Source organism: Xenopus laevis, chromosome 1L (assembly GCF_017654675.1).
Source record: "Xenopus laevis strain J_2021 chromosome 1L, Xenopus_laevis_v10.1, whole genome shotgun sequence".
Taxonomy (NCBI): domain Eukaryota; kingdom Metazoa; phylum Chordata; class Amphibia; order Anura; family Pipidae; genus Xenopus; species Xenopus laevis.
Window position 1 is genome coordinate 82,980,631 of NC_054371.1, and position 17,603 is coordinate 82,998,233.

Here is a 17,603-nt window from a genome sequence, read left to right on the forward strand (position 1 = left end):
TGTGCTTTTGATGCTGAACTGTTTGTGAGTAGGCAATTGGTGTTCTGTGATTGCTTTTAAATATTATTGTTTTCTCTTTTATCTCCACTTCATGTATGAAGTAAAATAAATATGACATGCAAGCTGAACATTGACTGTTTGTAAGTACATGCCAAAAAGGGAAGCCTGATTCATGTGTGCACCTTGGGTGGATCCAATGAACTTTTTTTTTCTGAACAACTTTTAACTCTATTGTGGCTGGATTGCTCTTATTAGACAACATAAAACAGCATTGCCCTATGTGCGCTTCCTTCTCTTTTCTCTTTTAGATACTTTGCAGCACTGACCAATTTTTTGTGTGAGAGTTGGAATTAAGGAAGCAGCGGAAATATTTAGTGAAGTGGCGCAGTATTGATAAAAGCATCTTCCAGTGCTTTTAATTGCCATTGAAATATATTCAAGCTGGCCAACAACATCAAAGTCATCCCTGGCTTGGCCAGTCTTACACTCACATTCATCTGATTCATTAAGAATTCTACTGCTTATTTGTACATTATACACAGGGACTAGGTTTTACCTGCAACTTGTTTGCTTTTACGGTTAAAACTCCCAAAATGTGTTGCCCTTTTATTATCCACCACTGAGATCTCCTGCCTATAGTTGGAAAGGTGGAGTTGGCCACTGCTCCTGTATAATCTATAGCAAAAATTAAAAGCTATATTTTTTAGATGGGGGTGTGTCAAGACCGCCGGGAGCGCGAGGAGTCGCGTCCGCTCCCGGCGGCGAAGAATCCAAGATGGCGGCGCCCAGGGAACCCACGTGGGTTCCGGCGTTGTGACGCCAGCACGGCGCGACGGTCGCAGGCGCGCTGACGCTGGCGCAAGGGCGCCAAATTCAAAGATAAAAGGACGCCTGAGACGCCAAGATGGCGCCCGAAAATAGGATCCTGTTCCCTGAGAGATTCCTGGGTTCCCTTGCTGTTTTTCCCTGCTTATATCTGCCTGATTCCTTGTTGTGACCCCTTGCCTGGACTTGGACTTCGCTGTTACTCTGCCTGCCTTTGACCCCGTGCCTTGCCCTGGACTTTGTTGTATTCCGCCTGCCTTCTGACCTGTGCTTGGACTTTGATTATTCTCTTGCCTAACCCCTGGATACCACGACCCTGATCCCTCCTGAGGGGCTTTCTCCTAGATCCGGACTACTCCCCAGAGGGGGCTCCCGGCTCCCTGACATTATTTTCGGGCCATGGATCCTTCTGAGGAAGCCACACCTCATGTCGGACGAGCGCTCCGCGGACTGGCATCCCGCATGGAGGACTACGAAAACCAGCAGGTTCGCATTGGGCAAGCACTCGATGTCCTGCTAGCTCAAGTGCCTTCTGCGCCCTCCGCTGCTCCACCTACTGGAGATCCCCCCATGGCGGCAGCCTCTACGAACGCAAGCTACCCGACAGGTGAGCCTCGCATTCCACCTCCCCCTCGCTTCAGTGGGGACCCACAAGCCTGTAGGGGATTTGCCACACAATGCCAAATTCAATTTGAGTTCCAACCCACACAGTTTCCAAGTGAGCGTTCCAAGGTGGGGTATGTGATGTCTCGTTTGGAAGGCAAGCCACTGGAGTGGGCAACGTCTCTTTGGGAGAAGAATTCCCCGGTGACTTATGATGTTAAAGAATTTCTCCAAGCTTTTCGCATAGTCTTTGATGCTCCAGGTCGGGTTACGAACGCCCCTGCCCGTCTCTTGCAGCTCCGGCAGGGAAGCCGCAGTGTCAATGAGTACGCTATAGACTTCCGAACTCTGATGGCGGAGACTTCCTGGTGTGATGACGCTTACAAGGCCGTATACTACCAAGGCCTATCCATCCGCATCAAAGATGATCTCGTCTCCAGAGAGACTCCTGACACCCTGGAAGGGCTGATCGCTCTATCCATTAAGGTTGACACCCGTCTCAGAGAACACCAGGTGGAGAGAGAGCGCAGCAGACGATTTTCTCCCATGTTGGCCCCTCGCTTTCAAAGGCCGATTCTGCAAGCATCCGCTGTCCCTGTGACTCATGTGTCCACGTCTCCCCTGGAGGAACCTATGCAAGTAGGAAAGGCTCGCCTCTCCGAGCAGGAAAGACTCCGAAGACGTATGGCAGGTCTCTGTTTGTACTGTGGTGGGCATTCCCATTTTGCCAACGCCTGTCCTGCCAAAGCCAAGAGTTTTGTACCCCGAGGTATGTCTCAGGTTTCTCATGTAGGGGGCATCACTCGAGGGCCTCAGGAGAAGTATCAAGAAAATTCACGCAGACTTCTCCTTCCTTTGCAGATTCACCTGGCAAGTAAATCTATCTTCGAAAGGGCCTTCCTCGACTCCGGAGCGGATGGCAATTTCATGGACGCCTTCTTTGCCGAACGCATGAAGATTCCCCTGCTTCCATTGTCTTCACCCCTGCGAATTACCGCCATAGATGACAAACCCCTGGAGTTTGAATTCGTCACAATGTTCACGGCGGAACTATCCGTACAAGTTGGGGCGCTGCATCAAGAAAAACTTTCTTTCTTCATCATTCCCTGCCCTTCTACTCCAGTAATATTGGGTCTTCCGTGGTTACGTCTGCATAACCCCACCATAGACTGGTCCACTGGGCAGATCTCTCGTTGGAGTTTATTTTGCCTGCAACATTGCCTTCCGCCAAAACCCCTCGAGAAGGTGAATGTCTCCACTGCGGAACTAAAGACTTTGCCCTCCACTTACCAGGGGTTTTCTGATGTGTTTTGTAAAAAGTCTGCAGAGTTCCTTCCCCCACATCGCTCCTACGACTGTCCGGTTGAACTCCTGCCAGGAGCTATGCCCCCCAGAGGGCGCACCTACCCTCTCTCTCCTGCAGAGACTACCGCTATGAAGGAGTACATCCAAGAAAATCTCCAGCGGGGGTTTATCCGCCCTTCTACCTCTCCTGCAGGGGCTGGGTTCTTCTTCGTGGAGAAGAAGGACGGAGGCCTTCGGCCTTGTATAGACTATCGGGGTCTGAATAAGATCACCGTGAAAAACAGGTACCCCCTGCCCTTGATTGCCGAGCTCTTTGACCAGCTGAAAGGGGCAAAGATTTTCTCCAAGTTGGATCTCCGGGGGGCCTACAACCTCATTCGCATCCGGGAGGGTGACGAATGGAAGACGGCATTCAACACTCGGGATGGGCACTATGAATATCTTGTTATGCCCTTCGGCCTTTGCAATGCCCCTGCCGTCTTCCAGGAGTTTGTTAATGATGTGTTCCGAGATCTCCTAGGAAGGTTCGTAGTCGTATACTTGGACGACATCCTGATCTTTTCCAAGGACCTTGAAAGTCATCGCTCCCAGTTGAAGGAGGTACTCTCTCGTTTGAGGAAGAACTCTCTCTTCGCCAAGTTGGAGAAGTGTGTCTTCGAGGTATCCAAGATCCCCTTCCTAGGATACATTATCTCTCCAGAGGGATTTGAGATGGACCCCGTGAAAGTGTCGGCCATCCAGGAGTGGCCTCTCCCACTGAGTACCAAGGCAATCCAGAGATTCATCGGATTTGCTAATTATTATCGACAGTTCATCCGGGGGTTCTCTTCCCGCATTGCACCTATCCTGGCCCTCATCCGGAAAGGGGGTAAACCCAGCCTGTGGCCTCCATCTGCCATAGAAGCCTTTCAGTCCTTGAAAGAGGCCTTCACGTCCGCTCCTGTTCTCCGACATCCCAATCCTGCACTACCCTTCTGCATCGAAGTTGATGCTTCTGAAGTCGGAGCCGGAGCTATCCTGTCTCAGAGACACTCCACTGATGGAAAATTGCACCCCTGTGCGTTTTTCTCCAAGAAGTTCTCATCCGCAGAGCAGAACTATGATGTCGGAAATCGAGAACTCTTAGCAGTCAAGCTTGCCCTTGAAGAATGGCGTCACCTCCTGGAGGGCTCTGAAATTCCTGTCCAGATTTTCACAGATCACAAGAATCTGGAGTTTATACAGTCCCTCAAGAGGCTAAATCCCAGACAAGCCAGGTGGGCCCTTTTCTTTTCCCGATTTAACTTTGTTTTGACTTATCGCCCAGGTTCCAAGAATCTGAAGGCCGATGCCTTGTCTCGTAGCTTCACTCCGGTGGACCGTGACCCTGAGAGGCAGGAACCAATCATTCCACCAGTCAAGATCATTGCCTCTCTGTATCCCCAATTTGCCGACCAGATTCTGGCTGGGCAGTCTTCGGCTCCTCAAGATACTCCGATTGGCATGGCCTTCGTCCCTCCAGAACTTCGCCTGGCCATCCTGCAACAAACCCACTGCTCCAGGCAAGCTGGACATCCTGGTCCGGCCAAGACCCTTGAACTCTTGAGGCGCCTAGTCTGGTGGCCTGATATCCGCAAGGATGTAAAGGACTTTGTGGCTGCTTGTAATGTCTGTGCCACTTCTAAGCCTAGCCATTCCCGCCCCAGCGGGTTGTTACAGCCTTTGCCGGTTCCCTCTCGTCCGTGGACGCACCTCTCTATGGACTTTATTGTCGAACTTCCTCCCTCCGGTGGGAATACTGTGATCTGGGTTGTCATTGACCGCTTCAGCAAAATGGCCCATTTCATCCCTTTGAAGAAGTTACCCTCTGCGGTGGAATTATCCCAACTCTTTATTAAGTACATCTTCCGCCTGCATGGTTTCCCGGTGGAGATCGTCTCCGACAGAGGCACCCAGTTTACCGCCAAGTTCTGGCGTTCTCTATGTAAAGACTTGGGAATAACACTTAAATTTTCGTCTGCCTACCACCCGCAGACGAATGGGGCAGCTGAACGTGTGAACCAAGCCTTAGAACAGTTCCTGAGGAACCACGTGTCTCTTTGCCAGGACGATTGGTCTGACCTCCTCCCGTGGGCGGAGTTTGCTCATAATAATGCATGTCATTCCTCCACAGGAAGGTCCCCATTTATGGTGGTGTATGGACAGCATCCTCAAGCCTTTCCTCAGGACTTCGTGTTGTCGGACGTCCCGGCTGCAGATGATCTGGCAGCCCATATGCTTGCTATTTGGGCTGCAACCAAGTCTAATCTAGAGAAGTGTGCTCTAGTCCACAAGACTTTCGCGGATCGCCGTAGAAGGCCCTCTCCTCCCTACAAGGTGGGTGATTGTGTCTGGCTCTCTTCCAGGAATATTCGCTTGAAGGTGCCATCTCCCAAGTTGGGTCCGAAGTTCCTGGGTCCGTTCCCCATCTTGGAGATAATTAACCCTGTAGCCATCAGACTTCAACTCCCACCAGAGATGAGAATCCCCAACGTGTTCCACGTCTCCCTGGTGAAGCCCACCGTCTCCAACCGTTTCTCTGGTGTCCAATCTCCTCCTCCTGCTGTCTCTGTGGAGGGTCAACAAGAATTCGAGGTGGAGAGAATCCTTGATTCCAGAATCTCCAGAGGGTCCCTTCAATACCTCATCCATTGGAAGGGCTTTGGCCCCGAAGAATGCTCTTGGGTGGGACACCGTGATGTGCATGCTCCTCGTTTGGTAAGAGACTTCCACTCCAAGTTTCCCCAGAAACCAAGTCCCGGTGGTCCTGAGGCCCCCCGTGAGGGGGGGGGTACTGTCAAGACCGCCGGGAGCGCGAGGAGTCGCGTCCGCTCCCGGCGGCGAAGAATCCAAGATGGCGGCGCCCAGGGAACCCATGTGGGTTCCGACGCCGGCGTTGTGACGCCAGCACGGCGCGACGGTCGCAGGCGTGCTGACGCTGGCGCAAGGGCGCCAAATTCAAAGATAAAAGGACGCCTGAGACGCCAAGATGGCGCCCGAAAATAGGATCCTGTTCCCTGAGAGATTCCTGGGTTCCCTTGCTGTTTTTCCCTGCTTATATCTGCCTGATTCCTTGTTGTGACCCCTTGCCTGGACTTGGACTTCGCTGTTACTCTGCCTGCCTTTGACCCCGTGCCTTGCCCTGGACTTTGTTGTATTCCGCCTGCCTTCTGACCTGTGCTTGGACTTTGATTATTCTCTTGCCTAACCCCTGGATACCACGACCCTGATCCCTCCTGAGGGGCTTCCTCCTAGATCCGGACTACTCCCCAGAGGGGGCTCCCGGCTCCCTGACAGGGTGCAATGAGGCAGTTTCTCATACTAGCACTATCCTCACAAAAAAGAACATAAAAACTATATAAAACTATAAATATAAACTATACATGGTAACTGCATCATCTAGGGCAGGGTCAATGGTGATATTTCAGGGAAGAATAAAAAATAAACCTCCAATACCTGGCAAAATATGGTGAAAGCATTACAGCAATGTTCATTTTGTGGGATGCTGCCACCGCTAATCATATCAGTATATTTCCCTTGTATGTTGCGTAAAGCAAAGCTTTTAAGGTTTGATAGAAGGCATTCAAGCTATTATGTATATGGAGGCAAATAAAGCACAAATAGAAAAGGAAAAAAGCATTGCAGTGAAGAGTATATAGTAAAAAATTAAACAAGAAGGTGCGGGGCCCTTGGTATCAGAGGGAGGTCAGTTGGTTGATGAGAACAGGCACAAATCAGAGATTCTGAACTGTTTTTTTTTCTGAATTTTTCATTTGACTACACAACTGAGGAACCAGCTAATGAAGAATTCCTTTTTAAGAGACCCAATAATGTGGTGCCGCTATTCAAAAAGAAATCACATTCTTAGCCTGGATTACTGTGACATACCGTATATACTCGAGTATAAGCCGACCCGAGTATAAGCCGAGGTACCTAATTTTACCTACGAAAACTGGGAAAACTTATTGACTCTAGTATAAGCCTAGACACAACTACAGCCCTGTCTCCCAGCAGCGCACATTCTGCCAAAGCGACCCCCCCAGCGATCAACCGGGCTTCTTTGCAAAGTTGATGGTGACAGAGAATTGCCAAACGAATTACTGTGTGCATTTTCCCACTGTCCCACTACCATGTGCAGAGGGTGCTGTTTGATATTGCCATCACTGTTAATCTTTCGTATAACCAACAGAGGGCGCTGTGTGATATTGCAGTCACTGTTATTCTTTCATATAACCAACAGAGGGCGCTGTGTGATATTGCAGTCACTGTTAATCTTTCATATAACCAACAGAGGGCACTGTGTGATATTGCAGTCACTGTTAATCTTTCATATAACCAACAGATGGCGCTGTGTGATATTGCAGTCACTGTTAATCTTTCGTATAACCAACAGAGGGTGCTGTGTGATATTGCAGTCACTGTTATTCTTCCATATAACCAACAGATGGCGCTGTGTGATATTGCAATCACTGTTATTCTTTCATATAACCAACAGAGGGTGCTGTGTGATATTGCAGTCACTGTTATTCTTTAATATAACCAACAGAGGGCGCACTGTTATTCTTTCATACAACCAACAGATGGCGCTGTGTGATATTGCAGTCACTGTTAATCTTTCATATAACCAACAGAGGGCGCACTGTTATTCTTTCTTACAACCAACAGATGGCGCTGTGTGATATTGCAGTCACTGTTATTCTTTCATATAACCAACAGAGGGTGCACTGTTTTTCTTTCATATAACCAACAGAGGACATTGTGGGATATTGCAGTCTCTCCCCAAGTGTACTGTTGGTATAGGAATGATTAAAAGTGACTGCAATCTCAGCTACTCGGGTCGGGTACCGCTGACCCGAGTATAAGCCGAGGTAGACTTTTTCAGCACATTTTGGATGCTGAAAAACTCGGCTTATACTCGGGTATATACGGTAAGTGGTATTTAAGCTTCTGGAAGGGGTAATAAGACAAAGATACTTGAATACATTGAACATCACAATACTATAAGTTTTTGTTACTATGGCTTTTTGTGAAATATATCTTGCTAGACTTATTTAATTCCCTTGTATAAGGAGGTGAGCACAAACCTAGTATCTTAGAAAATGGTATTGATTAAATTAAGGAATATTGTCCTCAAACATAATATGTGTACTTGAATAGAGAAGTGGCTGAATGATAGATTGCAAAGAGTAGTGGTAAATCGAACATTTTCTAATTGAACCAGTATTGTTAGTGGAGTACCACAGGGGTCTATCCTTGGCTCTGGGTGTTTTAACTTATTACTGACCTGGAGGTGGTCATTGAAAGTACTTTTATTTTTTTGCTGATGATAATAAACTGTGCAAAATTTTGATTGCTTTGATGCAGGATGTTGCTAGACTGAAAAACTGGGCAACACATTAGCAAATCAGGTTCAATGTTGATAAAAGCAAGGTTATCCCCTCCATAAACACCAACAGTGCACTTAGAAAAATGATGATTTGTTCTTACTGCATACTGCTAATCTGCGTGTAATGCATTAAGATAAATGCTGCCAACATATTATGTAATATAAGACATACAGTGCGGTATATATAGAAGTTTGTGTTCTTATAATCTTCTCTTTTTTTTCTAGGGTCAGGGCACAGAGGATATTATCTGCATTAATGGCAGACATGTGGCAACTGTGTGTTCAATTTAGCACAAACTTAATTCCAAGATTCTGCTGGGTGTCCTACATCTGCTGGGTTGATGTCTAGTCTGCTAGTCTTGTCACTAGTAGAAAAATATTTTTAAAACTGACTTGGAAGAATCGACAAAGAATGTAATAGCCTTTACCCCTCTTTAATGAATCACAATTACTCCTGTCAATCCCTGTATATAAATACTGGATAATTGTTTTTTTTTTAAAAAAATGTGTCTGATCTCACCCAGACAAGCTTTTTAAATATCACCTTGTGAAATAGTATTTTAAAATATCTCTCATTAATTCTTAAAGCAGACGATAAATGAGAAGTATATTAATAGCTAATGGTACAGACACATTTTATGTTCAAGACAATTACGGCAAAGTAATCTAAGTAAATCAGACCACTGAGAAAAGTACATCGTTAGACTGTCAGCACATCCCCAAGAGCATTTTCTCAAAAGTTGTTTTGAGAACTGGTGAAATTGATATCACAACTTTATATAAAACATTACATTATTTTTATGAATTACTTGCTCCTGGCTTTAGCATTTCTAAAAGCCCATCAGTTGTTTTGATACTAAACTTCAAAATTTCGATTAATGTACCTTAAATGTAACTTTTAGTATGATGAAAACAATGGGATGTTAAAGCAATTAGAAAATGGTCTTTGTTTTTTTTTTTTCTTTTTTTGTGGGTTTTAAATTGTATCATTTATTGTTCTAGAATACATCACTTTGGAGTATGAACTATTATCTGGTTAGTATGGTCCCATTTACCTTAGCAACCATACTCATCACTTACATCCTTTCCAGTGGCATTGAAATTATTTTGTTTCAAGTCTGTTTAGACTGTAAACTTTAACAAATGGCATCAAAGTTTACTATAGTATTAGTGATAAATTGGTCTGTAATTAAATGATTTAGGGAAATTACAATACTGATCATAGTATTCACTTTCACTAGACTTTGAGCCCTTCAGAGATCTGCACAGCTCAGGTGTTGTGGAAAATGGGTATACAGTATATGCTTAGTAACCCTACTCAAAGTATGGAGGATTGATAACTAAATCCCCTCACTTCTTCTGATAACTTTTGTGCTTTGAAAAATATCCTGTTAGGCATAGATTTGATTATGTCCATATTCATAGAACCTTGAATTAAATGCTTTTAGGCCAGTTTATATTTTTCAGCCCAGTTGTATATATTTTTAACAAATGCCTGTTCATTGGTTAAAGATATGAGGCAAAACAAGAGGGTAGATAACTGCAAATATCATATACGGATCAATTCCAGTATGATGTAGAAGTGGGGTGTAAGCTTACCACTAAAGATGCACATGCCCCAGACCTTCAGCAAGGGGGAGAAGACAATTGAAACGAGGAAAAGTGCTGGCACTGGTTCAGATCCCAAAATGCTAGGAGCAGTCCTTGCAGTTTAAAATAAAATCTAGTTTTAGCCTCACATGTTTTGTGCCACTTTCAGGTCCTTAATCATAGTTTATTTTGCATATTATAGGTTTATTGCTGGTTATTGACTGCTAGTTGCAGTTCAAAACCAGGAAAAGTGTAGGCTAGCACTGGTATGGATCCCAACAGTTGTAGAAAGACTATGAGCAGTCCTTGTAGTTTATTCTAGTTATCTAGTTTTATTGTTACATATCTCAAACAAACATATTTAGTAGCCTCACACATTTTGTGCCACTTTCAGGCACTTAATAATAGGCCATGCTAGCATATTTTGGCAAACTTTGTTCATGTTGTACTTTTAGAAGTCAAATGATGTCATTTCCAGTATGCCAATGCAGATATAATCAAAAACACCCATAGCATGTGATTTACTAAGTGCAAATCAGTTCTTTGTAGGCACAATATGCAAAGGAAGTCTTGGTAACATCTCCTTAAGGCAATGATCAATCCATGACCCCCGTGCATTCTTTTTTTTCCCTTTTGTTTATAACATTTACAGTTGTGCTCATTTATTTGTGAACTTATGCTTTGCACATGCATTTCATTTATAAATTAGTCCTGATGAGTAGATTTGGGCATAAAACTAAAGAAGCCAATAAGACTCCAGTATTTATTATAATATGATGGAATATTTTACCAATAACAGTGCATTCCTCAAAAAAATTTACAGCATTACAGGAAATACTTTCTTTGAAATTCTCTTCTTTATAAATTTAGGAAGTGAAAATGCTAAAATGCACTTGCACATGTATGTCTCCCTTTTTCAAAAAGTATGGTACATTGTATTTGGCCTTCAGGGGTTTGTATAGGCATATACAAAGTTAGTTTGAACTAGTTTGTTAAACAGTAGAATAAAAAAACAGTTCTCCTTCATGAAAGAACCCATTTTACATGCACAAGTAGAAACAAGCCATGTAATTTTAAATAAATTATTTTAATTTCCTTGTTTTTACTGTAACTGTAATTTAGTTTGCGTTTCACACAAAAAAATGGAAAGGCTGTACCGTAAATCTTGTTTTGCCAACTTCTTAATAGAAGAAACTTTGGCACTGTAATACATATTAGCTGCACACTCCGTTATTTTTCATTAAAGTTGTTTTATTCATGCACACAATAACTGCTTTATTTCAAGATAATGACATTTTAGAGGTGTTAGAGTACCTTTAATATACAGCCTATATCTTCTACTTTATGTATGCGCCATTAAAATGAAAGTTAAGTGTATTCGTCTGCAAGTCTTACTGGTAAAATAAAAGTAAAGTTGAAGATAGATGAGGGATTATTGCTTACATCTGAAGGCGTATAACATTCTCATTAATGCAAAACAAATGCTGCATGCATTAAGGGATATAAAGGCCTCCAAGTCTGTGTTAAAGATACTTTTAAGCAGATGTGAAAGTCATTAGAGTATGTGTTTAAAAAAAAATCTCATTAAAGAGCCTGAGAATTGAATGGATATTAATTTTGATATTGTAGATTATGTGCAGATATCAAAGAGTACCAAAGGGGAAGTAATGGTGTAAATCAACAAAAGTATAAAAAAAAAAGATATTTTTAATGCCTGTGTGAGCACTATCATTAAAAGGAAACATAAATGATCCCAAGGTTGAGCTCAGTGACTGAGAAAAACTTGCAGTAATTTATTTTTTTAAATAATTTTTCAGACTCCACTGGTTCGGATATAACAGGAAATTCTGCTTACAGCTCTGACATGACTTGAAGACTGACAAATGATTATCTTGAACCTAGAAATGCATTTACTTTTATCAGAGAACAATACACTTGCCTGACAACATTTAGATGGATTGAAATTTCAATGTGCTGCTTGTTCGCAGCATTCTTAAAATAATAGTGCTGACTTGTATTTGTATATGTTTTGCAACAGTTGTAGTTATACGAAAGGGCAAGGAGTTCTGAAAAACTGACCTAGATTAATCGAGAGAAGATGGATGTTGCAGCAGGTGCGACCAGATATAAATAGCTCTAATTATGCTAAGAGGAAATTCAAACAAATTATATTTTTTTCACACTTTTCAAGATGTCAAAAAAATTGTTCTGAATGTTGATCGCATGTTTCCCCACACTCTTTTATCAAAGGACAATATTTAATTTCTTATTTTTTTCCACATAGAAATGTTATTTGTACAAAGAAATAGAGGTGTGAGGCAGTCAAGTACCTTAAAAGAAATGGGCCCACCCCCTGCAAAAAATCTTCAGAGAGACCTGGTGTATACCTGCAGACCCCCAACCCTGCCACATCCGCCAAAGTGGGTTGATTTTTGCTGTGACTGGTGAATTACCATATCCAGGCCCACTTAAGCAGGCCCACAATCCAGGCCCACTTAAGCCACTGACATGAGGCATTACCCTGTGTTGTGCTATGATGCTCCAAAAAGCTTATCAATGGATGCTCACCATATTTAAATATACTTTGAGTAATGTTAAAAGATCATTGTGAAAAATTGGGGCAGCTAGAAACTCAAGACAGTGCAGCACAAAAATTAGATTAGATGTAGTTCTGCTTCTTTACTTTTTATATTTAATAACCGGCGCAATCTTTGCTTCGGTTGCAGGAAATCATAGAAACTAATCAACATGCAGCAATGAATGGTTACCTAACACCAAAAATGTGATTGATTGCTGTACATTACTAGACCTAGTGCAAATCTAGTGAGATATATTTTCCTTTTGATTTTTCTAATTAAAGGAGAAGGGAAGGTTAAAACTAAGTAAGCCTTATCAGAAAGGTTCACCTAAATATACCAGTAAACCCTAAAAGTAGAGCTGCTCTGAGCCCTCTGTCAAAAGAAACACTGCATTTCTTTCCTTCTATTGTGTACACATGGGCTTCTGTATCAGACTTCCTGCCTTCAGCTTAAACTTCCTTGCCCCGGGCGTGAGCATGCTCAGTTTGCTCCTATTAACCCCCTCCCTTCTCTGCTCTAATCTGAACCCAGTATAGATACTGGGGAAAAGGGCAACACAAGCAGGACTGAAGCCTACATTTTTACACAAAAATTATCACTAATGCTTTGCTTTGAACTTCACATTGATTATTTATTCCAGTAATACATTTTTTACATGTTTCCATCAATGGCTTGCTAGTGGTTAAATTCCATGATTTATGCTTAATTTTGGAAGTAGTGTTGGTTCAACACACGTGTCTGCAGAACACAGCAGAGATGATCGACTTATATTGTTTCAACAGTAATGGCATTTGACCCTTATAAAAACGACTGCCTAGTGTATTTTTTTTAGAACTGTTTCATTTAATGTAACTATTATATTTTCAACAAGCATCATTAAACAGGCACGTAAGAAAAGCTGTGCCTCTTTTTGCATGTGGTCCTTTTCACAGAAATGCTGTAAACAGTGGTGTCATTGATCCAGAGATTAATAGCTCAATTTTCAGTAAGATGTTAAGGCTTTGAAAACATTAGTTTTGTCCTGACAAATAAAATTATGTATTTGATTTTTTTGAGATAACCTATGCAAGCAAACACAATGTCCTACTTAAATATAAGCATGAGTTGCCTTTTTGCTCGGATGATACAAGCAATAACTAATGTTTTTAAAAATAAAAAAAAAGATGTATTTTATAAAGAATATACTAGCTGAGCTTTCATTCTAAAATTTCATCCACTGCTGCTGAAAAAGTAAGTCTGTTGTTCAGATAAACAGACTGCGATTAGAAAACATACAGTGTATACTTTTGTATTAAATTGAGCAAGACAACTTTCTGGATAGAAAAGTATTGCCTTAAATGTCAGTGTACCTGTAAAAATAGGTCATAGACAGCAAGAGAAACCTAATTAATCTCCACACTGCAAAAAGTCACTCAGAAAGGAGAAAATATAGCAAGGATGGTAAGTATTTCTAATCAGCATATTAAAACTTGTGTTGCCTTCCTTCAGGAAAAGGGACATTTTGAAAAAAAGAGGTTTAAATACAGCCATCCTGACATAAATCCAGATTAATACGCTAAGGCAGCGTCCACAATGAATTTTAAGGGCACAAAGCCAGTTCTAAATTGACAGTAATGCTGATCTTTTTTTTTTTTTTTACTTTAACTTTAACCTTGATCTTGAACAAAGATCAACAAAATTTTTTGCTACAGCCAGAAGTGCTACAAAATGGATTTTTTAACAGTATGTTGGTCCTTGCTATTGCTAATTTGATTTGTAAGCTTGACACCAATTAAGCTTCATTACCAACAGATAATGTGAAAGGTGTCTTCTAACATAAAGACTAATGTGCTTAAAAGAATACCCAAACAAAAACCTATGTTAGTAAGAGTCTTCAGTGTTTAATAGATCTCTGTCAACAGCAGTCACTAGTTACTCCTCTCTGTAAAGATATGGGAGCCCCATGAAAGATTTTCCCAGAACAAATGTTCTCAGAAGCATTGATCTTCTAGAGTGCTTGGTAATGTACGTTTTTAGTTCTAAATTACACTGTTTACATTGCAAATAATCCACTCTACTATTTAAAATGTTATTCTTGAACCAACAAATGTATATTTTTAGATGTGACATTGGTGTGGAGGCAGCCATTGTGCCTGATTCTGAGTTTTAAGAAGAAGCCAACACTTCAGGATGGAACTGCATTGAGATGGCTATTGTTTCTCCCCTTCCCATTGTATTATACAGTGACATGGGTCGTGTTTGCTGCTAAAAAGTCCCTAGTCCTAGTGGTAGGCATGAGAATAGCACCCAAGTAGGAAAAAAGCAGGGGCTAGGGAGCAATTTTAACAATGCAAACAAATCCTTCAGCAGAGGTGTCTGTCTGCTGTAGAGCTGCTATCTGATTAGTTGCCCATTGTTCTGTTGATATGCTGCTGATGGGCTGCTGGGAAGGACTAATCCTGTCCTGAATAACAGGGTACATGGTCAGCTTTACAATGTTACTATTGTTATAAGATGACATGTCTTTTTTATAAATTTATATTTATTTTTACAAGTTTTAGTTATGTTGTTATTTTCTTTGTGAGGCATCCAGGGCAGCATTCAACCCAACTCAATTCAACCCAAATGTCTCTCTTTCTTCCACTAGCCAGTGGTATAACTACAATGGGAGCAGGCCATGCACCCCCCCCCCCCATGAGTTACCCAATCTTCCTGAGCTTTTTATTTACATCAAGTATGGGTAAGGAGGAAGGGTTGGAGGTGCAAGTGGGTCAGGATATCAGGCCTGTGGATGTAGGTAGAGGGAGGCTAGGAGGAGAATAGGGTAGTTAAGAACATTGGGTGAAATGTAATAAACCAGGAAAAACATTGCACAAATAAGATTTAATTTCGCTCATTTTGCAATATTGCTTGTTAGACTGTTATTGCATTGCACATTTTAATTGTGCATTGCTCACTTTTTAAGGCATGCTTGAAGGTAGCCTAATCTTCTGAAACAAACATAACTTTTTTTTAAAAAAAAGAATATTTATTACATAAACTGTGCACTGGTGCAAACTATAAAATTTGCAGTTTCTCCCACTGGTGGAAAATGGTTGTTCAATGGCTTCCATGTTAACAAAAGCTACATTACATTTTTTTGCAAAGGAAAATTTGCTCACTGGCCCAACTTTTTATTACATCCCCAATTGTTCACTCAACCTTTAACTAATCTACTAATTGTTTTAGTGCTGATGCAACTAAATTGACAAATTAATACAGGTGACTGGACCCTAGAAGTCACCAAAACATTTAACAAAAATTAACCTGCTATCAAAACACTTTAAACGCTGATTTAATCATGCTAGAGCATTCGGGCTTGAGAAATCGGCTACTAAATAATCTCTTGCAAAGTTTGTGCATTTGAATAACTTGCCTCGCTGCTGAACATTAAATATGATCTGCAGGAAGCTGATTCTGAGTTTTAAGAAGAAGCCAACACTTCAGGATGGAACTGCATTGAGATGGCTATTGTTTCTCCCCTTCCCATTGTATTATACAGTGACATGGGTCGTGTTTGCTGCTAAAAAGTCCCTAGTCCTAGTGGTAGGCATGAGAATAGCACCCAAGTAGGAAAAAAGCAAGGGCTAGGGAGCAATTTTAACAATGCAAACAAATCCTTCAGCAGAGGTGTCTGTCTGCTGTAGAGCTGCTATCTGATTAGTTGCCCATTGTTCTGTTGATATGCTGCTGATGGGCTGCTGGGAAGGACTAATCCTGTCCTGAATAACAGGGTACATGGTCAGCTTTACAATGTTACTATTGTTATAAGATGACATGTCTTTTTTATAAATTTATATTTATTTTTACAAGTTTTAGTTATGTTGTTATTTTCTTTGTGAGGCATCCAGGGCAGCATTCAACCCAACTCAATTCAACCCAAATGTCTCTCTTTCTTCCACTAGCCAGTGGTATAACTACAATGGGAGCAGGCCATGCACCCCCCCCCATGAGTTACCCAATCTTCCTGAGCTTTTTATTTACATCAAGTATGGGTAAGGAGGAAGGGTTGGAGGTGCAAGTGGGTCAGGATATCAGGCCTGTGGATGTAGGTAGAGGGAGGCTAGGAGGAGAATAGGGTAGTTAAGAACATTGGGTGAAATGTAATAAACCAGGAAAAACATTGCACAAATAAGATTTAATTTCGCTCATTTTGCAATATTGCTTGTTAGACTGTTATTGCATTGCACATTTTAATTGTGCATTGCTCACTTTTTAAGGCATGCTTGAAGGTAGCCTAATCTTCTGAAACAAACATAACTTTTTTTTAAAAAAAGAATATTTATTACATAAACTGTGCACTGGTGCAAACTATAAAATTTGCAGTTTCTCCCACTGGTGGAAAATGGTTGTTCAATGGCTTCCATGTTAACAAAAGCTACATTACATTTTTTTGCAAAGGAAAATTTGCTCACTGGCCCAACTTTTTATTACATCCCCAATTGTTCACTCAACCTTTAACTAATCTACTAATTGTTTTAGTGCTGATGCAACTAAATTGACAAATTACTACAGGTGACTGGACCCTAGAAGTCACTAAAACATTTAACAAAAATTAACCTGCTAGAATAACAAGTCATCAAAACACTTTAAACACTGATTTAATCATGCTAGAGCATTCAGGCTTGAGCAATCGGCTACTAAAACTACACAAGAGTTCCTAATCTCTTGCAAAATTTCTGCAGTTGAATAACTTGGCTCGCTGCTGAACATTGCTCGCTGCTGAACATTAAATATGATCTGCAGGAAGCTGAGCTATTCAAATGAAGAAAGGACACAAAGGTTTAGGAATTCTCACATGGTTTTAGTAGCCAAATTCTCTAGCCAAAAGGTCACCCCTTCCCCATTGTTATTCCTGTGGTGTAGAAGTGCACTTTGGTGAATACACAGGGCTCTAATAGCACCAAATTACTGGAATATATTTTTTACACAACTAAATGCTAATGCCAACTACAAAGCAATGGCTTGGAACTGCATTTATGAATATCATACCTTAAATGGAAGGTTTCTTTCAGCAGTGGGACTAATTGGAAGGGAAGTAGTACTACTTGCTGGGCTCATATCAGTGCTCTGTCAATGGATAAAAAGCAGAAAAGCAGGTTTTAGTGCATAAACATAAAATCATCAATCTATACATGAAAGATAAGCAAAGTGAACATTTATTTATAAATAAGTGAAGAATTAATTTTTTAGATTCTTTATCTCTGGATTGATATCTTGGTGTCTGTGTTTTATAGCTTTTTGGTTTCTTTACAAGTTGAAATGCTTTTCTGTGGAAA

The 17,603-nt window shown here is 41.5% G+C and overlaps 1 protein-coding gene across 4 annotated transcripts in view; it reads right to left on the reverse strand.

The window, feature by feature from the left end:
- The window catches only part of ccser1.L (coiled-coil serine rich protein 1 L homeolog), a 460,655-nt gene that overhangs the window by 76,415 nt on the left and 366,637 nt on the right, over window positions 1–17,603 (reverse strand). For all 4 annotated transcript variants that reach the window (XR_001934832.2, XM_041590814.1, XM_041590811.1 and 1 more), the window contains exon 7: window positions 17,317–17,394. Coding sequence is in view for 3 of the 4 variants with exons in the window: in XM_041590814.1 (XP_041446748.1) it covers window positions 17,317–17,394 (78 nt within the window). In the remaining variant the exon portion in view is untranslated. The remainder of the gene's footprint in view (window positions 1–17,316; window positions 17,395–17,603) is intronic.